The 26,767-nt window shown below is 34.6% G+C and overlaps 1 protein-coding gene across 2 annotated transcripts in view; it reads right to left on the bottom strand.

Moving 5' to 3' along the window:
• The window catches only part of RASA1 (RAS p21 protein activator 1), a 114,882-nt gene that overhangs the window by 16,560 nt on the left and 71,555 nt on the right, over nt 1-26,767 (bottom strand). For both annotated transcript variants that reach the window (XM_045033366.1, XM_003981135.5), the window contains exons 8-14: nt 24,310-24,460; nt 19,459-19,537; nt 13,364-13,484; nt 11,996-12,152; nt 4,045-4,132; nt 2,019-2,096; nt 12-169 (exon numbers count right to left, since the gene is read on the bottom strand). In XM_045033366.1, the coding sequence (XP_044889301.1) occupies nt 12-169; nt 2,019-2,096; nt 4,045-4,132; nt 11,996-12,152; nt 13,364-13,484; nt 19,459-19,537; nt 24,310-24,460 (832 nt within the window). The remainder of the gene's footprint in view (nt 1-11; nt 170-2,018; nt 2,097-4,044; nt 4,133-11,995; nt 12,153-13,363; nt 13,485-19,458; nt 19,538-24,309; nt 24,461-26,767) is intronic.

Here is a 26,767-nt window from a genome sequence, read left to right as displayed (position 1 = left end):
ATAAGACTTACTCAAACACAAACTCTTCTGACCATACCGGGTTTTGCCCTTCCCTTGCATGAGTTTTTGCTACCTGGACACTGTTCAGGTAGATGTTACAATATGGATTTGTAAAATGTTTTACAGGGAGTTTATGGGCTTCTTCAATGTGTAAAACAAGACTGCTGACCTAAAGGAAACACAAAAGTTATTACCCCAGATTTCAAGACTTATGCATTAGGCTTCAAAAGCAATTAGTATAAAATAGCAACCAACCAACCAAAAGTGACTTATTTTTCTCCTTTCTTTAGAAAATATGACCTGTAATTACATTTTCCTCCTGTGTGATATATAAAATACAACATTCAAGCATTTGAAATAATTCTTCTCACACAAAGTGCACTTTTATTTTACAAATTAATCCTCCAATTATATTCTTGCAGTAATTTAATGAAATGCATCTTTTTTTACTAAAAAACAGTGGTTCAGAGAAAATGAAACAAAGAGGATTTTTTATTAATGCAAGTAAACAATTGTCACCACCCAAATCAAAATCCTCTAAGTTAAAATAAAGCTCATTTGGAAGATTTATTTCTATAAACCTCTAGAGCTAGAAACTATTTTTATTTTTTAATTTTTTTTTTTTTTTTTTAAGAGAGAGTGTGACAGGGGGAGGGGCAGAGAGAGAGGGAGACAGGATTTGATGTGGGGCTCGAACCCACCAACCATGAGATCATGACCTGAGCCAAAACCAACTGCTAGACATTTAACCGACCGAGCCACCAAGGCGCCCCCAGAAAATATTTTTAATACACTGATTATGCCTTCTCGTTTTACAGAAAAATATACAAATCCAAAGAAACTAAGTTATTTGTCAGTTTTGGCCAAAACCTAGACCATTTGCTTTCTAATACCAGGCCCTCTTTCCCTGTAGCCATACACTACTTGTGTGGCATTGGACAAGTTGGCCTCACCTCCTCTATAATAACATTAGGATAAAGTCTATACTGCAAGTTGTTGTAAGGATTAGCAATAATATGTGTAAAAGTTCCAGCAGAGTACCTGCAAAAGGGCTCAAGAGATAAAAATGGTAACTTTATAGCTAAAGTTTCACACAAGACACAATATGCAAAAACTTAGTCTGATTTTTTAGAGCTTACAAAATGTTGAATTATGATTTGAGAACACATAACAATTATGTGTATAATTAAATGTCCTTGGAGAAAGGGTTATTAGACTTTTGATTACAGGAACTATAACTTACAGTCATCTAAATATTAACCATTTATTCACTTGAAATAGAGCAATATACTAAATTCACAAAGATTACTAGAAATTTCCATAAATAAAACAAATTACTAAATGTTCCTCATAACTCCAAGAATGTTAAAATTACTTAACTTTTTCCAACTATCTAGGGATAGCTATTAAAAAAAAAGATATGGAGGGTATAGAGTTGATTTTACATAACCTAGGAAGAAAGAGAAAGCCCAGCTTAACTCTATAAAATGATCATGTATGACACGTTAAGGTTCAAATAAGACAGGATACTAGTTATGTAATAGGTTTCAAAAGCAATTACTATAAAGTGAAAAACTGAAAAGTTTACTGGGATTAATGCTTAAAGTCAGATGATTTTTTTCAAAAAATACCTTTAGTTCTACCTTTTTAAAGCAGGCCAAAATAATTTTTTGAGGAAAAAAATAATGAAAGTGCCCAACAGAATGGTTTTTGTTGTTGTTGGTTTGGTACTATTATTTTAAGTAGAAGAAATAAAATCCTTGGTATGTATTCAAAAGATGGCATTATGGACTAAGTACCCACTTAGGTATATAAAGAATATTCTCATAAATAACTATTTCTCCTACTACTGAAGCAAGCAGAAGCATGGTTTTAAAATTCCTGGAAAGACAGACTTCACTTCAGAATTCAAAAGTGTTTGTAATGTTGCCCAAAACAGTTCAGCTAGAAATAAAAATGAAGAGCAAAGTAACAAAGCAAAATGTGACAACCTCAAATCAAAGAAAATTAAGTTTCACCTGACGCAGGCGTTTATTAGATGTCCCTGGACTACTTTTCCGTAAACTGCAGAATGCCTGCAGACCTTTCATCCAATCCTACAAAAAAATGACAGCATTTCAAAGAAATATACTATACTTTATTCAGTTTCTGATCATTTTTTTTTCCAAATTCAAGAGTTATTTCCTATTCCAGACTGCCATTTCTACACTCAACAGTATGTTGCACTTTAATACATTTGTGGCCCCATAAAGTTAAAACAATGACCAAAACTATTATAATAATTCTTAAAACTGTATTTCTGTAGAATCCCTAAATTAATGTTAAGTACACCATGAGTGACCATTAATTAGTCCCAAGCTAAAATTATATATGGTCATTAAGCAGTCATGTTTTGTGAAAGGAGGGCTGAGTACCAAACCAATTGACCGTGTTTTGACTGGTTTGATGACAAGTACTCTAATCTTACCTTAGACCAGGATATAGGTAGAAACGTGTAAAGGGATCTGGGTTATTGATAAGCTTTTCAAATGGAACATTAAAAAAATTTTTCAGGCTAATATTCCAATTAAATTGAAGCCATTTATTTTTAAATGTTTATCTAGTGGTCTGGAGAAAGGAGAGAATCATCTTAGGTTTATCAAAAGTCTAAATGCTTCACGTTGGCTTACATATTTCCACAAAGTCCTGTACTATTGCTTTATTCAGTTTTCTCTCTAGCTTGTTGGCTATTTCAATCAGTCTGAACTCTGTAAATGGTTAGAGAACATCTTTATAGAACAAATTAAGACCAAATCAATTACCATAGCTTCAGAAATAGAAGAGTAACCACAGATCCCACAGGCCACCAAAGTAACAGAAACTGGAAATACCAGTAGTATTTTTGGACTTTAAGTGGTATACAGAAATAAAGAAGATGAAGTATATATATAAGTACAAAAAGAAGATGTTCTATTTATACTGAAATGTCATGGAGTATAATAACACATTTTTATTTAGAAAGAGGGATCACAGTGAAATAATTGGAAGGCTGGATAATGAAGTTTAAATTTCTTTGCTAAGTCAATTTCTAGCATTAAAAAAATATATATCTAAGTTACCGAAATGTTTTGAACTCTACTTTTTGCATCTAAATATTAGGAATGGTACCCACAAAACAAGCTTTTTTCTGTGCTATATGTTAATATTTATTTGAAATATTTTGGAAAGATTTGAAACATGACATTCAATTATGAGCCATAAAACATAATGTGGCTCATTCATCAAGTTTATTCTAGAGTCTGAGATAGTTTCATAATTTACAAATCAGGCACACATGCCCGGATCCAGTTTAAAGAGTTTCTGCCTCATATCTAGAGTTGGCAAGTTATCTTCTATTTACAACAAAGTTGTTTTCTTTGACCTCTTAACCACCTTCTGATTCCTTCCATAGACTATAAGCAGAACAAATATCACCATATTTGTACAAAATACCAGTAAACGCCCCTGAAACATTATGGCTCAAAGAAATCAAAGTGTCTTCACACCACGCCTTAAAATTTAATAAAAGTTTTAAGAAGGGCATTGCATATGGATCAATGCCCAGTGCTGAAAGTAGACATTACATGCAGAGTAGGAGAAAATAGAAAGTTCCTAAAATACTTTTCTTTTTGATGACTGAACTTCTATCTTTAGGAATGGACTAGTGAAGAATAACAGTGCCTGTTAGCAAAACTAACTGGCTTACCTTTCAGTTGTACTGAGAATATCTATAACCTTTCTGCAGAGAGGATTTTAAATGAGCATTTTCAGCTGGACTCAACATCACAGAGTATTTAAAGGTCAATTTAAAATGAGGTTTTCATTCCTAATAGCCCTTCACTGCGGTTTTCTGCATTTCTTTCAAAAAAAATTTTACACATCAAAGTTCTCATCCCTTGAAATAAAAAGATTTCAGTATTCCTTTTTATGTCTTTATCATAAATGTAATAGTTTTCTATTTTAGTTCAAAAGAAAACATGAGCTAAATAAAAGTTTGCAGTAGTTGAAAAAAAACAATGAACTTACCTCTGCTTGTTCTGGAGTTTCTCCTGCAAAGTAAAAAATGTAATGTTCTTCACTAAAGTGCTGAACCACTATCTGAAAACAGTTTGGCCTTTAAAATACAAACAGAAAAGTTATTAGGAAGCTTAATAAAAAGCATTAAAACACACCAACTTAAAAAAAAATCAGAACATATAATTATATAATGTCTATCAATTAACATAATTCTTAATTTTGAGAACTACTCCATTGTACCAGATCATTCCTGGGGGGGAAAAAAAAATGCCAGCTGCATTTATTTTAGACAACTTTTTGTCCGCACCGCTGAAATTTGATGAATCCTTCAGTTTCAAAATGTTTTATGCTAGAATTGTCCATCTAAATATTTTTTGAAGCAAAATGTTACTAAATTCACCACTTCAGAATGATATATAATATACATTTAGATGTGCTGGAAAGACTAGACATGTTCTTAGACCAAAAATGTTCTTAATGGTTATCTCTCAATGGATTGTGGGTAATTTTTTAAAATCTATTTTTATGTATTTAAAAAAAAAAATTTTTTACAACTGACCATCTATCCTCATCTGTTAAAATGGAAACATCAGGGGCGCCTGGGTGGCGCAGTCGGTTAAGCGTCCGACTTCAGCCAGGTCACGATCTCGCAGTCCGTGAGTTCGAGCCCCGCATCAGGCTCTGGGCTGATGGCTCAGAGCCTAGAGCCTGTTTCCGATTCTGTGTCTCCCTCTCTCTCTGCCCCTCCCCCGTTCATGCTCTATCTCTCTCTGTCCCAAAAATAAATAAACGTTGAAAAAAAAAATTAAAAAAAAAAAAAAATGGAAACATCATCTGCTCACACATATGCTTGTTCTGATGATTAAGTAACCCAATGGCGATACACAGTATATGTTAGTTCCTGTCCTCCAATAGCACACACCATTACTAGCATTCATTTGACAGGGAAGTACATTAGACAGTACTTTGTATCTTTTTTGAAGATGGACTGGCTTTCCAACTAGACTTGAAAATGATCATAAAATGTTTTTTAAGGACCTTCATGTGTTTGAAACTCAATAAATGTTATTTCTAGTTGCCTTCACCAAAGATTATACCTTTTAATGTTAGGAGGCCATAGCAACATACCCCAAGTACAAGCTTACACATTTATTAAAGATAAAAACCATCCGTTCATGTTTTGAGAAGGCTATAAAAGAATAGAAAATACCAATTAGAAGCTTCAGGATCCGAAAGCATCTTGAATCAGTCTGACCTTCCTGGCTTCATAAATTATAAACAAAACAAAAAACAACGTTTGAAATCACTAGAGAACAACGAAAGCAGCTAAGACTTGAGAGGCCAAGATCACAGTGAGATGAGCCTGCCTTTCTCCACAGCTTTTCCTTTCAAGGTGGTGCCAGTTTCTAACTGTGTAGGGCAAGAAGCTGAAATGCTAAGCAGAGAGCCGCATCTGAGAGGCTCAAAAGCCAAACCAGCACATTGAACAGTTTCATATTGCTAGGAGACAAATGACTTTGGGGCCTTTAAAAGAAAAGGCTTTGAGATAAGACGCCTACAGGGCCATGCCTTGAGAATAAGGGTAAACCAGAAATAGAACGGCCTTCACTAATACATCCATTATACCTCCAATTGATCCCTGAGGGGACTCATCTGGCACAAGAACAATCCTTTCTGGAGGCAATAACATTATCCATAGCTTCTACAGTTTTTCATACAGAATTGTCCACCATTTAGTCAAACATAAGTAGACATCCCAGGAATCATGATCAAATGACTGAAAAGCCAAAAAACGAAAACAAAAACAAAAACCAAAAAACAAAACAAAAAAAACCAAAGTGGAAAGACCTACATATAATCCAGATGCTGTTTGATACAACTTTCAAATAGCTGTAATAAAAAGGTATAAGAAAACAGGTAACAAAATAGACAATTTTGCCAGATAACTACATCCATAAAAAAATCAAATGGAAATTCTAAATTGAAAAATGTAATTAATAAAATTAAGACCTCAAGAAATGCATTCAATTACAGAAGAACAGATTAGTGAATTGAAAGTCAAGTAAGAATATCCAGCCTGAGGCACATAAAGGAAAATGATATGAAAAACGTGGAAAACTATGTCATAGACACATGGGACATAAAGATGTAACATGTAACATGAATCACACAGAGCAGATGCACAAGAATGTGGCGGAAGAACTGTTTAAAGAGATTATAACCAAGAATTTTCTGAAACTGGCAAAAGACATCAGTGTCAAACTGAAGAAGCTCTGCTAACGTTATGGTAAAGTGTTTGTTTGTTTTTTAATTACCGGAGGCACATAACATTGTTTAGCTACTAAAAATCTAAAGAAAAAGCTCAAAGCAACCAGAAAAAGATAAAATATAGTACACCTCAAAGAGAAAAAAAAAAAAAAAAAGATCGATTATTTCTAAGAGACAATCAGAATCAGAAACAGAAGAAAATGCTGGAAGGCAGAAAAATATCTTTAAAATACTGAAAAAAATGTCAACTTAAAATTTAATATCCAGTAAAAACATTGCTCCTAAATGAAGATAAACAGTAAATACTGCCACAAAGAAAGATTAAGCCTATGAAAAGATAAAAAGTATAAAACATTCCCACATAAATATTCACTACAATAACTCAGTCACTGAAATGTTTTTCAACTTGTCCTGCTGGAATGATTATATTTAAAGCAAAACCATTTAAAAGTGAGAAGTTTGATATAAAGAAATAGAATGCTTAGAGACCTCATAATATTGAAAATGATCTGGAAAAACCACATAGCTGTGCAGCTAAAGCAGTTTAGGAAAACATGCACAGTTCACCTCTACTACAGAGGCTGTCGTTAACTTTCACATTCCATTCCACGAACAAGCCACAGGTCAGTGTACAGGCTTCTAGCCATACCCAAAGCAAGAAACGTTCAGTGTTAACCATGTATTTTAAAGAAAAAAATTGCTGCATTCATCCACAATTTCCCCTTTTGTACTATCAGATTTGCATTCCAGGATACAAAATCTGGTATCAACCTCTTTTTCACTAGTCCTACTATCTGGTAGAAGTGTCTGTTCATTTCCTTGATATTGCTGATGTTTTTCTTGGCATCCATTCTTTCTTGGTGCTGCCCAACTATTTCACAGTAAGGCCCCCCAAAATAAAGTTGATGATGGTAAGCTGGCATACTTTGAAAAAAATTCAGGGGCACCTGGGTGGCTCAGTCGGTTAAGTGTCTGACATTGGCTCAGGTCATGATCTCACAGTTCATGAATTCGAGCCCCGTGTAGGGTTCTGTGCTGACGGCTCGGAGCCTGGAGCTTGCTTCAGATTCTGTGTCTCCCTCTCTCTCTCTGCCCCTCCCCTGCTCGTGCTCTATCTCTGTCTCTCAAAAATAAACAAACATTAAAAAAAATTGAAAAAAAAAACTCAGTTCTTTAAAATAAAAGACGTACCTAAGTTCCCATGAACATAACTTTTTCATACCACGTTTAGACTCGGTCTCATTAAATACAACATCTTCAAATTCTTAAAAGCCACCTTCGCCAAGAAACTTTGTACAAGAAGCAAGCTGTGATCTTGCAGCAAATGGAAAATGTGTATTTACTGCTCTTCTACTACCTGAAACTCCATTCTTAATATTAACCGTAACAGGAATAATTTAGTCTCTTTAAATTGCATTAAAAGATAGTCTTTCCTTAACTCTAGCAGTCATTCCTTTAATTGGCAAGTGTAATGTTAACCTTTCTTTTTGATACTGCAAACTGGTTTTCAGTCCATTTGCACCTGTTCATAGAAAGTACATCAAAATAATGGTACAGCTTTTCCCCAAATTTACACAGATGTAGCTTTCTTTGTCTTAATAATTCTTTAAGGTTATTACTGAAATTATACATAGCAATAGGGAGTCATTTTTAACCTCATTTTTCCAAAGTTGAATTTCTGCTTTGAATCCATAAGCTATCAGAACATATTATTATACTTTTGTGTTCTACTTCTAATTTTGAGGAAGTTTATCCATTCTTCAACTAATCTGTAAAGTGGGAATCATTCACCAAGAAGATTTTTCTCATAGATCATAACACTTCAGCAAAACTCTTCTTCTGGATGACTTACAGACTCTGGTCTCAAACAGCAGAGTGGTATTCTGATCCTCTTTCCTCTCATAAAGCTGAAAACATGTGCAGCTGAAGCAGCTTGGGTTTTATACGACTCCATTTTATACTATTTAGCATGGAATTCAGGTCCAAAGACAGACTTCTACTATAAGAGCCTCTCTGTATTGCTTATTTTCCAGAATGAGTTTTTGATGTAAAAATCTTTAAATGTTCCTATCATGAAGCTTCATCACCGATCATAAACTTAAATACTATTTCTGCAAGATCTTCTTGCAGAAGATATAAATTAATTTACTGTTTTAAATACTTTATCCTCAGCAATTTCTTTGGTAATCCTTTGAGTAGCCAACAATGTACTTCCAAGTATTTCTCTAATGTTTGCAGATTCATCAGTCTGTAGTGAAAATGTCACCTCTGGATCTGTATACAGACTCTATTATTTGATACACCCACCAATGCATTTACTGATAATACTATCTGAACACAATCAAATACTATTTGAAAATGGTATCTCTTCTAGTTGTTTTGCTTTTTGGCTTCAAACATAAAATTGCCAATTTCCATGCACACTGATTCAACAAGCAAATACTCCAACTCTGTGTGAAGCATTCTGGCTTTAGCTTTAGCTATTAATTGCAAGAGTTCCCAGAAAACTTCCCAAATAAAATGCTACCATAGGAACAGATCTATGGAGGGGAGGGGATTGGGAGGGGAAATAGAGGGGGGAAAGCTTTTATTTAGTAGTAAATGCAAAATATTTAGGCTGACGATGAGAAGCTGTATTGGCTTTAGTTATCCCAATACATTTTTTAAAGTTTATTTATTTTGAGAGAGAGAGAGAGAGAGAGAGCATGCACACAAGTGGAGGAGGGGGAGAGAGAGAGAGAGAGAGAGAATATCCCAAGTAGGCTCCATGCTGTCAGCACAAAGCCTGATGTGGGGCTGGAACTCATGAACTGTGAGATCATGACCTGAGCTGAAAATGAGTTGGACACTTAACCAAATGAGTCACCCAGGAGCCTCTGACCCTAATACATTTCTTAAGAGGCCTAATTAATAGGCTGCATTATTTAAAATTAAGGCTACTGTTTTTATCTTGTGAATTTAATGACTTTCCAACTGTAATCACCAAAATGCCCTTTATGGTGGCATAACTGTCTATACATTAAAGCCAATCATAAATAACAATGAAAAAAAAATCTCGTTATTTTTTTTAAAACTCCCTTATATATTTTACAGTAAATGTAAGGTTAACTTCTGTGTTAACAGAAAAAAAGTGTAAATGTAAAATACAAAATGAAACTAAGTTTTACCACTGACACAAAAAGTAACTTCAATGATGATCAACAACAACAAAAAAACGAATAAAATAAGGGGCGCCTGGGTGGCTCAGGTGGTTAGGCAACCGACTTCGGCTCAGGTCATGATCTCATGGTCCTTGAGTTCGAGCCCCGTGTCGGGCTCTGTGCTAACAGTTCAGATCCTGGAGCCTGCTTCAGATTCTGTCTCCTCCCCTCTCTCTCTCTGCCCCTCCCCACCTCATGCTCTGTCTGTCTCAAAAATGAATAAATGTTAAAAAAAATTAAGAAAAAAACGAATATAATAACATTCAGAGTAAATGGGTGATTTAAGAAAAAACTCAGAGGAAAGTATCCAAGTGTGTGCCACTGCAGAGAGCTTTTTGGTCCACAAGTGTTATGTGCCAGTTCTTTTGCCAAAATAAAATAATGAGTTAAAACAGTTTATAAAAGAAGTCATAATTTCAAGTTGTATAGATTTTGAGATACAAAACATTTAATATTTTTATTACGGTAACATTTTACAACCACCAGTATCTCAACCAATTTGCAGCACGCTAGTTGGGAAGCTCTGATCTAACTGTCTAAATGAATTTATGTATTTATTTTTTTAATTTTTTTTTCAACATTTATTTATTTTTGGGACAGAGAGAGACAGAGCATGAACGGGGGAGGGGCAGAGAGAGAGGGAGACACAGAATCGGAAACAAGCTCCAGGCTCTGAGCCATCAGCCCAGAGCCTGACGCGGGGCTCGAACTCACGGACTGTGAGATCGTGACCTGGCTGAAGTCGGACGCTTAACCGACTGCGCCACCCAGGCGCCCCTCTAAATGAATTTATACCCATCTTCTAAGATTCGGCTTAAGAGCCACCTATTTCATATTACTTATTTCAATAAGCTTGTCCTCAAAATCTCTTCCCTCTGGGAACTATTCACAGCACTAATTGGGAACAGTGACTGGTAGTGAATAGTGTGACTGTCTCCCCAACATGCGTTTCCCTCTCCCACAGAGAATACATAGCAGCCTCACTATTTGGATGTGATCATCTTCAGCAACAGGACTTTGGCACCCGATGGCCCCTGTTTATGAAGGTAATCCCACTCCAGACTGATTGAGAGGTGGCTCAATAGAGCATTCTCAGGATTTTCAATCATTACTGGAGGGAATGCTTACTTTTCCTTTGTCTGGGTACCATATGCCACTATGCTACCATGTTTTGTGACAAAGAATTCAGCACACACAAAGGCAAACAGAGGGGAAAGCTGAACAGAAAAAGAGCCAGAAGTCTGATCTAACCACACCTGAAGGCCAAGATTCCATACTGTTAAGGGGTGGGGGGAGAATCTTAGGAAATCCTATCTTACCCAAAAGATTATTGTTTGTTTTTTTGCAATAGCTGTTTTTATGAAATACTAGGAATTAAAAAAAAAATGTGGGAGGAGTTATCAAAAGTCCAAAGGATTCATGAAAATACTTCATATTATATTTCCCTGTTAGTGACTGATTCACAACAGAAACACTGGGCTAAGGCGCCAAAAAGCCCTGTTATAAAGATAAACTATCTGTTTGAGTCAGCATTTCTCAAACCTTGACCATTTAAAAAAAATGACTAAATTTTTAATTATTAATTTGTCTATAATTAAAATTACACAATAACACTATTCCTAAACCCAGTTTGGAAAGAAGAAATGACAAAGCCATATGCTCTACATGAACTTTTCTCAACTTAAATAAGATAAAGCTAGACTTGCTTACTAGAAATGCCATCCTCCAGCAGAAAAAAAGTTGTAAAAACCATTTGTTTTAACGGCTTTGTGTTTTATTAGTAACAGTAAATAATGAAAATGATACATACATCTAAAAAGGCTCCAGAATGGATTATTAGTAATACTGATGGGGAAAGGTAAAGAAAGGCCAGGGTTCCTAATCAAAAAACTAGACGTAATCAAGAGCTGGATTTGCCTTGATGTCCAGGATACACCTTTAGCTTATACATTTATATTTATTTTTTGAAAAGCTCTGAAATTAATGTAAAAAAAAATGTTTCAACTCCAAATCTGAAGTACTCTCCTGTTTCCTAGGAAGCAATTATTTTTATATTAAAATTGTTCCTTAATATCACATTTTTTAGGAACAGGCCTATCAAGCTAATAGTACAACTGAGTGTATTTAGGACTATCAGATGCAGTGAGTTCAGAGGGAATGTGATACAATAGGAAAGAGGACAAGACTCAAAGTCAGTCACTCAAAAGACTGGTGGTGGGGCAGGGAGGAAACATGCCTTATGCAGGTTATGTTTTACTAAAGGAAGTGTCATTCCAAAGATTTCTATGTAATACAAGAGTAGAATTTCATGCACAGGTTAGTCTAAAATAAATAAGGAAGACAGAAATTACCCTACAAAGTAAATCTGACATTTTAAGATGATTTTAGGACTCACAGAATCAGTTGGCTAGGTTTTGAAAAATGATCTGAACACATCCACCTGTTTTATTATTAAAACAATTCTAAAAAGAAATAGGAAACCAATTTCTTACCTGCCAAAGAGACTATCATGAACAACATAGACAGAACACACACTGAGATCTATTAATCCTTTTGGTTTTGTAGCTCGTTTTTCACTTTCAAAATAAATAAGTTGGGCATCACTGCCCTCTAAGATAAAATATAAATTCTTCCACCGTTTTCCTTTGCCTGTTAAAAAAAAATGTTTCCCATTAGCCAAATAATAAACTATTAAGTGATATATATATTAAGTCATAAAAATCATTATTGCTAAATATAAAAATCATGTTTCCATTTTTATTCCAAAGCTTCAATAACACACCAATCCTTATAAAATGAAAAAATGTCTCAATTTATCTGTAGAAAAATGCCTTGTAAATGACAAAATTACCTGAACTACATCTCTGGAGATTTCATTAAGATAAAATCTTTAAAACTCTTGCTTAGGTGTAATTTTTTTCTAGTCGTAAGAAAAAAACTCTTCTACCACACCCCTAACAACCAACCCTGTGACATTTCTTTATGTCAAATTGAGGCAAATCTATAAAACAGAAACATCAAAACAGTGAATGTGTTTGGGGCACTCAGATGGCTCAGTCAGTTAAGCATCTGACTCTTGATTTCTGCTCATATCACAATCTCATGGGTCATGAGTTTGAGCCCCATGTCAGGCTCTGCTTGGGATTCTCTCTGCCCTCCCCAGCTCATGTGCCTATGCTCTCTCTCTCAAAATAACTAAATAAACTTAAAATTAAAAAAAAAAGGGAAACAATGAGTGTGACAAGTATCAAAAAAGTTTCTCTTAAAAAAGAAAAATAATAATGAAGTATGGGGTGGAGAGAGGGCAAAGAATCCAACACCTTGCACTGGAACTGACTTTAAGATTTAAAAGATACACTTGGAGGGGCGCCTGGGTGGCGCAGTCGGTTAAGCGTCCGACTTCAGCCAGGTCACGATCTCGCGGTCTGTGAGTTCGAGCCCCGCGTCAGGCTCTGGGCTGATGGCTCGGAGCCTGGAGCCTGTTTCCGATTCTGTGTCTCCCTCTCTCTCTGCCCATCCCCCGTTCATACTCTGTCTCTCTCTGTTCCAAAAATAAATAAAGGTTGAAAAAAAAAATTAAAAAAAAAAATAAATAAAAGATACACTTGGAAATATGGAAGCCTGTTTCATGAAACTCTGCTGGGGCATGTTGATGTAATACACCTAAACTCTACATTTTGAAGGATCCTTACATAAAAGCTTTAAACAATGGTCAATTACTAAATAATAATTCGTGTCAAAACAACTTATTAAATACAAATCTCTATGGGAATTTTTATGCCCAATATTTGCAATGTTTCTACTAAATATTAATGGTAAAATACTGAAATTTAATCTTTAGTCTTAAAGTTAACACTTACCCTTTTTCAGAAGATAACCTTTTTTAACAATATTTTTATAAAAGGCATCCTTTGTTTTTCGACGAATCGTATTATAGATTTCCTTGCCATCCACTGTATCACTGAGTACTTGTTCTTGATCCTGAATTTTTAAAAATATTAAAAATTATTTCATGAATTCTTGATGGAAATTAAGCAAAACCTACTTGATTACTAATTAAAAGCCAGGGTGCTTGTCTATCTAGACATTTAAAAAAGGTTTTAATGCTAAAATTTAAAATAACACTAACACCTATATTCAGAGATCCTTTGCTTTTCAAAGAAATTTTCAAAAATACAGTTTTGTTGTGTTACAGCAAATAACACTGTTTTGAAAACATGACTTTGTCCCAACAGAACTGCTAAGTTAGGAAACAATTTAAGCAGAACCAAATTCATGGTTGCTGATGCAGTTACATCTGCGAGAATCACTAGGCGAATGCAGAAAACTGCACACAGCTGAAATGAGATGCACGGGAGTATACAAAACACACCTCAAGTACTAACAGCCCTCTCAGTTCGCCAAGCGCTATATGCCTTACCCATCTATCCACACCTGATATTACGCCATCTGATTTCAAATAGTTCTCCTACCACTTTACAATATTCACAACCCTTCTGATGGCCTCTTAACGCAAGTAAACCTCATGTCTTTTTCAAGGTAAAGTACCATATTTATTGTAGTAAATATCTTGGAACCATTTAGCACATATAAAAACTGTGTTACATTTTATTACCGTCTCATCTGTATGTGTTACTGATGAGGTTTTTGAGTGTTACACCCCTAACGTCACTTTCCCAAAACCTTGTAACTTTTATTTCATGGTTTTACATAACTCTTTGACTTACAGGAATGCATGCATGTGTCTTAACTGCTAAATCCTCCCAAATAACAAAATTAATTCTGATGTCAGGAAGAATATAGTGTCTTTATAATGATCTTTCCAAAATAAATCAATCATCAATATTACTACTGGGACCCACTGGACTCAATTTCAGTTTTTAGTTTCTTTGTTGAGCACTTCTTAATATTTGCTAGGCTTAAGATTTTATGACTTTTTTTCTAAGAGACCTTATGGGTCCATATGATCTTTTTAGAAATCTAAGATATGAGATTTTCACAAATCTTATTCTTCCCATATCTTGAAACATTCTGCTATCTCATCATCTTATAAACCATTTCATCATTATTCAGCAATTAACTCCCAAGTATGCTAAAGAGTAGGGGTTGGCAAACCATGGCCCCTGTGCCAAATCCAACCCACTGCCTGTTTCTGGACATGAAGTTTTATCAAAACATAGCCACGCACATTCCTTTATGTTTTGTCTGTAGCTGCTTTCACACTACAAAGGCATACTTCAGCAGTAGAGATGGAGACTCAATGGCCTGCAAAACCTAAAATATTTATAATCTGGCCCTTTACAAAACAGTTTGCCAACTGTTTGGCTTAGAGGATGATGCAAGAGTGAAATCAATCATCTCTGTTGCCTCACCCTTTGTTGTTGTCTTTTGACTGTGCTGCCAAGTGTTGCAGCATCTTTCAAAAAAGTATGTAAGACCATCTAGGTTATCTTTATATTAGCTTTCACTGAACATGGCCCAGAACTCCTAATATTCTGCTCATATTAGCAAAGAGGAAAACCTGACATGAGAAGATGTCTGACAATTATTGAAAGATTAAGATGAATGCCAAGAGGCAGCAGCACGTTGGGATCTACTGTGATGATAAAATTGATTTTTGAGAAGATGATAGTATCCTCGGTGAACTTTATCAAACTCAAGAAACACTGAGTAAATCATACATTTCTAAGAGAGAAAAAAAGGAAATATGGTGTTTTTATCTAGTCAATCATTTAGTAGGAAGGATGTCATCATGCAATATTTTGTGACAAGAATCTAGATTGCTCTGTTTTGATCTTAAGAAATAAGGGCTTTTTAAATGTTTATGTTTGTGCACCAAGATTTACTTAAGGTAATTTTAAGCACACAAAAGGTACTTTGTAACCACAGGTAACTGTAGAATTTTTTAAACTCACCATATTTATCATTGTAATTGATGTTTATAAATCTAAACAGGAAAATATTTTACCTTTATGGAGTCGAGAACACTGTAGTCTACCAACAAAACTATAAGCCATCCGAAAGTTTTTAAAGTATATTCCATTTGATCATTCAAGTACATGACAAACCAGCAAGAATCACAAACTAAAACCCATAGAGCGATATTTACATCTGGAATCAGTATCAGATTCTGACCGTGAAAGTGTGGGAAGAAGAATCAGAGTAATTATAGGCAAGAGTTGATTAGAGATGTACTGCATCTCTAATTGATTAGAGATGAAATCTGGAATTAGGATTTACAAGATGGAAATATCCAGGTCCACACATGACAGTAGGTTAAGTTAGCTGCCTATTTCAAGTATGTAAGCCTTTATAACCAAGGAAATTCAGAAAAATATTCGAGTTTGCTATGTTTAAATTCTTAATGAATTTTTTAGTAACTTTTTTTGCACTATACCTTTATTCCTACTTCTAAGAATTATTCATAAAATGACTTCAGAATTAAAAATTTAAAAGGATACACTGGACCCAGATGATAAAGAGTAATGACTACGTTCTGGTTATATAGATTTGTACTTATCAGTCTTTTATTTCAATAATGATAATATTTAGTATTGGCTATGGAACGGGGCACTGTTGTAGTTAGTTATTTACGATGTATAACTAATATTAAGATTTAAACATATGACTTCCAGACAATCTCTACAGGTTTTTTCTAAATTGTATTACGGCAGGGACTGATATACTAATTTACAATTCCCAAAGGATTCTAATAAATTAGATGACACTATGACCAAGAACACAAATTCACTTTCCAAGTTCCAATAAAACACTAGATGACAAGAGGGAAGCTTCAGGGCCTACTCTCTGCACACTTCTGGAGAAGTCTTAAATGCTCCGTCACATTTAATTCAATAAATGTGTGTGGAGTGCCAGGTACTGCTCTAGTTTTTGAGATACATCAGTGAACAAACCAAAGATCCTTATCCTCAGAGAACTTATATTCTAATGAGGAAAGATAATAAACATAACAAATAAATCATAAGTTAATAAATGTTAAGTGCTTTTGTTAAGTGCTTTACACGGTAAGGGCGAGTAGCAGTATTAAATAAGGTGTGTAGGCAAGTCTCACTGTGAAGCTAACTTCTGAGCAAAACCTGAAAGAAATAAGAGAATGAGGCAAGTGGATATTTGATTAAAAAAACATTGTGGGCAGAGTAAACAGCTGAAGTAAAGATCCTAATACAGGAAAGAGCGTGGCATATTCTAAAAAATAGCAGAGAAGCAAGCATGAGTAAACAAACACAAGTGAGAGAGAAGGATCGCAGAAAGAGACAGGTTCAGAGAACCAAAGAGAGACCATCTAAGAGTCTGACAGGCCACTGTAAGGACTTTAGCTTTCACTCTGAATGAAATGTAGAACATATGCAAATATTAAAGAGAGGAGTGAAATGATTTGACTCACAATTTAAGTGGATCCCTCTGACAATTATTCAGTGTTAAGGGGTGAAAGTGGAAACAGGGAGATGAAAGTCAGATTCTGATGGTGGTCATGTTCTAGATTTATTTGGAAGGCAGAGGCAGCATGGTGTTCCTGACAGTATGGATACAAAGCATAGGAGAGAAAGAAGAGTCAAGAATAACTTGACGCCCTAAATAATTTACTTATCTTCTCCAGTCTGAATTTCCCTGTCTTACAGTCGCAACATCATCAAGTTGTTGAAAAAATTAAATTAATACATTTAAGAACGGTGTCTAAAACATAGTGCTTAAAAAATGTTGGCTATTTTCTTGTGGGCTGCATTGTCTCAAAAGGCTCCTTCTCTTCTAGTGTCTGTCTTGAGAAGTGTTAGCTCCACAAAGTAAGCAGACTTAGCTAGGATTCTACTCTTTCTGTTCCAGCATCTTACTCTGGGTGAGGGTATGCAGAGTCCCCTTAGGGAGAGGGAGCTAATCAGTTTTTCAATATAAAAAGATTACTCCCCTTTCTGTTCTCTTATAGAATCCTGCTGGGAAGGATAGATAAGTATCAAGATTCCCAAACTTCGACAGTAACTTACTTTTATTCCAGGCCCCCCAAAATAGACTTCAAATAGCATTTAATCATTGTTATGTAGTAATCAAACTGCCTTGTAATTAGCACTGGTTATTTCTGAAGTATCCGATGCATCGATTGGCACTTTTGCAAAGGACAACAATTTGGGGTTTGTTCAGTAATTAAACAGCAACTCAAGCGTGAGGCAGACTGTATACATGAAGTAATTTCTTAAAACAACCTTATAACTTAGGTACAAACATTTTACTACATGTCAAATTTATTCTAAATTTATTTAGATGTCTACATGTCTAGATGTTTGACTAGATGCCAAATTTATTGCTTTTTTATTCTAAAAAGTAATTTTTTCTAAAAAAATTCAATAAATCCTAAGCACAATTTCAAGACGGGAAAAGTCTGACTTAATCTGTAGGCCAACACAATAAAATCTGTAGACCTCTAAAACAAATTAAAGCCATCATTAATCTAACGTCCAATGTGAATCAGAATTCAGGACAGAGCAATGGGATGCAGTGGCAGAATCTGTCATGTGCAGGTAAAAGCACCTCTGACCCCTAATAAAAAAGACCTTGAGCAGTGCTTCTAGAAAACATGTACCATACTTTGTTATTTAAAATAAACAAACAAAACAAGTTAGTGTTAATGTTCGTTAAGTACAGTGAACAGCCCATGTCTGCCAGAACTTCCAGAGAAAGCAGGACATCAGTGCTGACTGCAGTAATTAGGCAGGTGTCGAGAAGGAAGTGAAACTTGAGATGGATCTTCAACTAGAAGTGTTTACACAGGCCTATAGGAAGGGGCTGACATGAAGACAGCAGCAAGCACAATGAGATTAAGAGACATCAGTGATAATACAGAGGGGGTGAAGCGAGTGGTCTTCCAACTGGGGAGCACATAGTCATTCAGTAACAATGGTTGAATACCTCATGCCAGGTACTATTCTAGGCACTGGAACTACAACCCGACATCCCTGCTCTCGTGGACCATGCATTCTATGAGGAATGAAGCTATATTAAGTATGACAAGATGATGATGATTCTTGAATTAATATTAAGCATCAGATAATGGCCGCATCTCAGCAACTGTAATGACTAGCAGGTATAGCCATCTGAAACTAACGTGTTAGGAGGAGGGAAAATTGAGAAGCTAGAGACACAACCAAACACTGTGGAAGTTTATTTGGGTAACTGAAAATTCTTACAATCCTTCTTTATATCCTTAAAGTATCAGTGCCTCCATTTTCCACACAGGAAAATTCTTAATCACTCTTTCGAAATACCTGTTCCTAACCTCTGCCACAAGCTTTCCCCAACACTCTCCAGGAAGTGTAAGAAATAAACAAACTAAGCAATCACCCTATGCACTAAGCAGCTAATATTCAACAGGCCCTCTTGTTCAAGACCAATCTTTCTTCTTATGTGGAAGATGTGAACCACTCTTGCCTTCCCTAAGACCTTGTACATCAGGTACTGCCAATACATCTCACCCACTCTCCTCTTTACTAGTGGCTTTACCCAGAGCATACACATGTGCTCGAAACTCTCTCCCCGTAAGCCTATAGGCAAATAAACAATGAAATAAAAAGTTTAAACCTCTCTTAGCCCTGTATCTTCTTCTAGACATCATTTTTATTTTATTTACCAAGCTCACCTAGGTAAGCCCGGCTGTGATTTATCTTTGCTGTCTCCACTTTTGCCTCCAACAAACTCACTCCTTGACCCACTGAAACTTGGCTTCTGCCCCAGCACTCCTTCTATTCTCAAAAAGGCACCAAGGCTAGAAACAACATAAATAAAAACTAAGTGATTCTCTTACAATTTACTTTCTGAAACAATCAGAATAATGGCAGTTTTAAATTTTATCCAATTTTAAATGCATGAATATGTGCATAAAACATACTACCAAAAATGCATTTTAAAATAAAATGCTTATTATTGCAAAAAGAAAAACAACACTGACCTGCATTGGTACAGGTTCCTTAAGATAATACCCTTCAACAATTTGTTCTTTTCGATAGTGATCTATGATGTCCCCAATGCTGTTAAAAATAAAAATAACTAATATTGACATAATCTGTCTTATAAAAAATACAAATCTTGAAAATACACAAAAACCCTATTAGCAAGGATTATCTGTTTGCGTTTTTCCCAAGCATATAACCCAAATACATTAATAGTAAATATGATTATAATAGTCACATTATTTTAGAAAATCAAGAATTGGTTTACAGGTCAGAAAAACCTGAATCAGAGATTCCAATGTTGCATACATATACCCAAGAAGTCACTACAAGTAAGGAAAGAATAAAAGTCTACCATTTTTTTTTAAAAGAGCATTACTTTTAAAAGAGCAATTGAGAAAACTGATAAAGTACTGACTTCAAGTAAATTTTAAGAATTTTTATCCTCAAAACACTTACATTCTGCTTTTATAACAATCAGATGAAGTTAGATCAAAAAACGTATTCACAGCAGGTAAAAGCAGAAACAAACAAAAGACTAGGAGCTGATTTTACATGTGGGATTATTGCTACAACAGGAAAGGCTTATTCATAATTTTTATAAACAATGCTACAAAATATTCCTACTACTTGGGAAATTTTACCAATAAAGCTGAAAATAAAATGACATTATATAATGTATTTTAACACAGATTTTAGCATGGTATAATGAGTTTTTTCAATATAAAAGTGTTCTGTATAATCAGTAGGCCCTTTTATTGCCCTGAATACTTAAATCCTACACTTTTAAACTATTCTTTAATATACTGGAGGAATGGGTACTTTGGGGACAGCTAGCAAACATTTCTCAAAACAGATCTTATTTAACCTTCCACTTGATTTTTTCCACAGTTTTCCCTACTAACAGAATTGGAAGATACATTTTATCTTTAGAGACGTATGTGTATACACACACACACACACACACACACAGATCACATGTATATATACATATATAGATCTCCAAAGATAAAATAACTTTGCTATACTACAAAATTAATTTAAACCACATATAATGTTAAAAACAGCAAAATAGAAGACTTGAAAAGATTAATAAAAAAACAGTTATGAGTGGATATGAACTAAATACCAGACGCAGCATTTTATACAACGAAGAGAGAGGTGCAAAATGAGACACATAAAAATGTATTAACATTAAAAAGACAAGGATGGTTACAAGCTTTTAAAGAAAATACGTAATACCACATACAAATCCAAAAATGTTAAAAGAAAAAGAAAATCAGAAAAGAATACATGTGAAGACAGATACCATCACAAAGATGACGATGTGGTTCGAAGCAAAAAGCATCAAATTTATGAGAAATAGCAAATATTAAAAGGTTTCTAAGTGTAAAAAAATGCAGTTGATCCTGTGGATCATGTCAGTGTCACTATATAATTCTTGTCCATGAGCTCAAAGAACAGGACACTGCTATGGAGTACACTTTAGACTGCCCAAGAACAAATTTAAAAGTGTGTGACAACCAGATATGTTTTTACCAATGAGTTGGATTTTCAAGATTTCTTTAAATTACTTTAGTTCATATTCTTCCCAGATATACCTAAAACAATAATCAAGGGAGACACAACAAACCACAATTTCCTAGACATTCCATAAAGGTTTTAGACATGAAATCAGATAGATTTACATCTCAGAAAACTAAAACATGTTCACTATAAGTTGATTTGTAAAATAAATGTGAGTTTCTAGAGATACTACTATGTCTTATACTTGCATTTTAGTAATTTACTTAATAAATAAATAAATGGGTATCTCTCTCTTCTTGAACCCCTAGATAAATGTTAGTAATCTTTAAGGTCTGACCAAAATCCTACCTCCTCTTCATTCTCATCACCATCTCAACTACCCTCTTTCCACTGACTCTCCTATGTCCATGTTTACATCCCAGAACTCATCAGTCAGCCTGCCATCTTTTCTCACAGACCTGTACTTCATAGATTTTTCTCTTTAATGAATATGCACAGGAGCTGTACATTTCACAAAGAAAATTAGTTAATAAATGTTCACTGAATTTTATTTGCTGTTAAATGACTCTCCTGCTTTTCTAAAAGTTTTAATATAGGATTGTTAAGGTTATGTTTCAACAAAGCAGTTTCTAAATGAAACAGACTTAAGTGTTATCTCTTTATCAAAAAGCTAATGTAGAATTAATGGGGAGAAGACAGTAGAGTATGTCTCTGTTACACAAATTTAATGGATATTCCCATTTTATATTTACATATCTAAATAATCATTGCTAATCACCAAGTTGTATCTTTGTTGTGTGTGTGTGTGTGTGTGTGTGTATGTATATATATATATATATATATATATATATATATATATATATATATATTTTAGTAACCTATACCCAATGTGGCACTTGAACTCAACAACCCTGAGATCAAGAATCACATACTCTGTGGAGCACCTGGGTGGCTCAGTCAGTTGAGCATCCGACTTCGGCTAAGGTCATGATCTCACGGTCTGTGAGTTCAAGCCCCGTGTCAGGCTCTGTGCTGACAGCTCAGAGCCTGGAGCCTGCTTCAGATTCTGTGTCTCCCTCCCTCTCTGCCCCTCCCCTGCTCATGCTCTGTCTCTGTCAAAAATAAATAAACATTAAAAAAAAATTTTTTAAAGAATCGCATATTCTTCCAACTGAGTCTCAAGCCAGGTGTCCCACAAACGTGTATCTTCCAAGAGTTACTTTATTATTGACACTAATGTTGAAATGGAATATATTTCCATGCTGAAATATCTATTCCCAAAATAACTGTAAAACTGCATTTTTTCAGGCATCAGATTTACATAATTCTAGCTTTCGTTAAAAAAAACTTTTTAACATTAATACTAGAAACAACAATACTCCTGAACTTTATCAAATAAATAAAACTAAAAAGAAAATTTGGGGGAATGATCACAACCACTAAATTAGTATCTACTTAAAAAATTTTGAGTCCTCATTTTGCTTTTTTTTATGAAAGTATTTTTTTTTTAATGTTTATTTTTGAGAGAGAGACAAGGTACAAGTGGGGGAGGGGCAGAGAGAGGGGCACACAGGATCTGAAACAGGCTCCAGGCTCTGAGCTGTCAGCACAGAGCCCGACACGGGGCTCATACTCACAAACTGCGAGATCATGACCTGAGCCAAAGTCGGAGGCTTAACTGACTGAGCCACCCAGGCGCCCCTTGACTCATCATTTTGCAAGCAGACTAATAATTTTGTAATAATTTAGAAAGAAATATACTTCAAATACTTCTTTCTTCCTATTTCATTCAGTTCTTTATCAATAAAAAAGACATCCTCCATTATGCAGGAAGAATTTTCATCTTTGCAGAATGTGCATTATAACAAAGTTTGAGTCAGTAAACAAACTTCCCTGAAAATAAATCTATGTAAATTATTTTATCTTTAAAATTAGTCTCCAGACAGACATTTATCAATTTAGTTAAGAATATGTTTTCAACTTAGAGTTTTATATATTCCAAATCCCTAGAAAACTGGACAATGGGAAAAATTAACTGACCTTTATATAGAGCTCAAAGTGCAGCTAGGTGGATTTTCAGTGAGGGTATCTACATCGAACTATAATACAGAAGCCACTCAAGCAGCTTTTCTATAAGAAGTGTGAAAAAGGATCCCAGTTACTAGACTCACATCTTCCATTTGATATCTTATCACTGTCCACTGGCCTCCTAGGCAAGCAAGTTCTACTTGTTTTTTGTTTGTATTGTTTTCTAAGATGAACCACCTGCTGAATCTCTATACGCTCAGAGGTCAAGCTGGAATTAAGAGAAATTCTAAATAGAATGGAAAATACTGCTGTGGTATTAAGGGAGTAACCTAGGCAAATGGCACCATTTTAGTTTACGAAAGCTTCCAAGAGGAAGATAATGCCACTCTAGAGTTATCAGTATAGGAAATTCTTTACATTCGGCGGGGGGAGGGGGGATGAAAGATTACTTTCTAATATACAGAAAAAAATTTTAAAAAGCTAACATTCTATCATACAGTTTCTCTATTAACTTATTTTTCTGATCAAGTGGCTAAAGTTCATTCTGAGTTTTGGGATAAGCAACAAGTTTACTTAGAATTTTAAAAATGACAAGTAGGATCCAATAATTACAACAAAGAAATACCAACTTGAGAACAAACCAATTACATGACTAACATTTGTAACAAGTCTCTGTTTACTCTTTTTTTTTTTAATTTTTTTTCAACGTTTTTTATTTATTTTTGGGACAGAGAGAGACAGAGCATGAACGGGGGAGGGGCAGAGAGAGAGGGAGACAACAGAATTGGAAACAGGCTCCAGGCTCTGAGCCATCAGCCCAGAGCCTGACGCGGGGCACGAGCCCACGGACCGTGAGATCGTGACCTGTTGAAGTCGGACGCTTAACCGACTGCGCCACCCAGGCGCCCCTCTGTTTACTCTTTAAGAACCTTTTTTCCTATTAAAATGTCTCACTGATAAGAAAATGTAAAATATTTTCTTTTTCTTAGAACAGATGTTTTGCTATCCTACAGATAATATAAGGACTTAGCAAATTTTCTGTAAACAGTTTGTGCATAATCAACAACATAAATTATCTTAGAAGAAAACAAATTATCAATTATTAACTTATATTCATGTTTGACCCTGTCTAAAGAATTCTTGGACATGACTACTACTAAATTATAATGAAGGCCTTATAATTTTAAATTTTAAGAAGCAACTTTTATGCAGTTTTGAATCTGATATACTACATTATTGAAATTTCAACTATTTTTGCCAAAAGTAAAAGATAACTAAAATCTCTCACAACTTACCTATTATAATATCGGCCTCCCATCATAAACTGATTGTTTGGTGTTGGACATATTTTAAATCGCTGAATATTTTCATTGGTCCGAAAGTAAAGTGAATAATCACCAGGAGTATTGTCTGAAGGCCTCACAAGAAAACTGCAGACTTGGCCAACTGTAAAAATGAAGCTGTTAGTTTTATTTCCTAATTATCAAATAAAAAAGAAAAAAAAATGTTAAGTATCCTAATTATAAAGTACATTCAAAAGTCATAAACTTTCACCAGGAACTTGCTTTATAATAAAGACTATTTTAACACATTTTTGTATTTTCTAGTGTATGAGTCACAACCGCCCATGATGTTGCATTTCTGTAACACATAAAAATACAGAAGTCTACAGCAGTGATTTCTGGTTAATAATGTCTATACCTGTCATAACTTGGAAAGAATAATCTAACAGAGAATTTGGGGTAAAATGGCCACACACTGTCTGTAAGTCCTCTTAGTAAGAATAGTCAATAAATTACAAACAGTAAATTTTGTTTAGGAATACTCTATTTAATCAATGCTTCTGATTAAACATGAAAAAGTACTAACTATAGGGGCACCTAGGTGGCTCAGTTAGTTAAGTGTCTGACTCTTGATTTCAGCTCAGGTCACAATCTCACAGTCTTGAGATCAAGCCCCACATCACACTCTGTTGACAGTGCAGAGCCTCCTTGGGATTCTTTCTCTTCATCTCTCTGCCCCTGCCCCACTCATTCTCTCCAAAATAAACAAACACTTAAAAAAAAAAGTAATAACTGTAATAAAATAGTGCCAAAGCTTATAAAGGTTGATTAAAAATGGAGTATGTGTACACCTCATCAAAATCAGTACATGTACACTACCTTTCATTTAATAGGTAAGAACCTGAAAAGTCACATAAAAATAAATTACCGTATTTTAAGATTTTCTCACTAATTTTAGGGAAGTCTTTTTGATATCTTTGATAGGCAGTGACTCTTAAAACTAAAATGCTTAGTTTTCTCTTTGTCTTAAGTACTAATCAAACAGGAAACATCAGAACTTGATTGCTTTTAGGAAAACACAATGAATACTTAGAATATGAGATGTAATTTTCATGTAAATTATCGACAGCTCCAATCATCTAGCCAAGACACTTACTACCAAGTAATTTCATGTTCAATACAAAGAATAGGAATTCATGCAAAATTATGCATGCAAGTGCTTAGGTGCACTTTTCAGGGGAAAATATCACCAAATTCTTAAAAGAGCACATGACCCAAAGGAAATAAAAAGTAACGTATAGAAATTAAGTTTAGCTCCTTTTCAAGTTGAAATGCCTAAAACAAGAATGAGTGCTTCAAGTCCTTGATGGTGCAAGTTCAAAAATATAAACTTATATTCAAAATTCAGTAAATTCGTTAAAATAAATATTTTGGTTCCACTCTCAAGGCTGATAGCATGTCATGTTGGTTGAGGGTCTGGTATCTATTACTACCATGCAGCATCATCATGTTTATTTTTAACCTGCTTAACCTACATCCTCACAAGAAAATCAAACACCTCTGAAACTGTCTTGAGTCTTTCAAAAGAGCCAAGAATTAATTATATTAAACTGCAATTCCTGTAATTCAAAACAATAATTCAGATAACGCCTTTAATAATCACTATATACAGAAACTATCAAACACTGGTTGTTTTTAAAGAACTAGTATTTCTCAACTGTAGATTATGGCTTAAACTGGTCTCAAATCCTTATAAAGTGTGGTTTACTAAAGAGATATTTTGTAGTTAAATTAATTCAGTATTAAATGTTAGGATAAATGATGACAGGATTGTTTCTAATTTAAATGATAAACCCACAATATAAGTCAATTTTTACTTTACATACCTCTATAACCAGAGTTTTAGGAAAGGTTGAAATTAATATATTTTAAATAAGGCACAGTTCTGTAATTCCACAAGTGCACAAAGATAAATGCAAGAACATCTGCTAGAGCAAAAAAGTAAAAACTACACAATATTCCTCTATAGATATATAAAAACCATAATTATCTAACAGAAGCTTATGGCTATTCAAAAGAATAATGAAAACTTATATAAGCAGATATGGAATGATCACCCAAAATATATTCTAACATGAAAAAAGTGTGTTGCACATTCCTGTGAATGTGTGTGGAGGGGGTATGTTTAGGGGTGCATGCAGAAGTGAGGAAGGGAGATACATACAGACACTGAAAACTTACAAAAATACAGAAAAAACCCTCTCATCTGGTGCTGCTTCTAGTGAAGAAATTGGGAACTCAGACAGAAAGAAACACATGTCACTGAATTTTATACTGCATATATGTATTCAACTAAAAAACACCAGATAACAAGTACACCAGTTTCTCTGTGGTGGGCAAGAAATTACAGTATGTATAAATATCAAATTAGTGCTAAAGGCAAAACAGATGATAAATTGTTGGTTTTCTC

The sequence above is a fragment of the Felis catus genome, chromosome A1 (genome assembly GCF_018350175.1).
Source record: "Felis catus isolate Fca126 chromosome A1, F.catus_Fca126_mat1.0, whole genome shotgun sequence".
NCBI classification, from domain to species: Eukaryota; Metazoa; Chordata; class Mammalia; order Carnivora; family Felidae; genus Felis; species Felis catus.
This window is presented reverse-complemented; position numbering and strand designations above follow the sequence as displayed.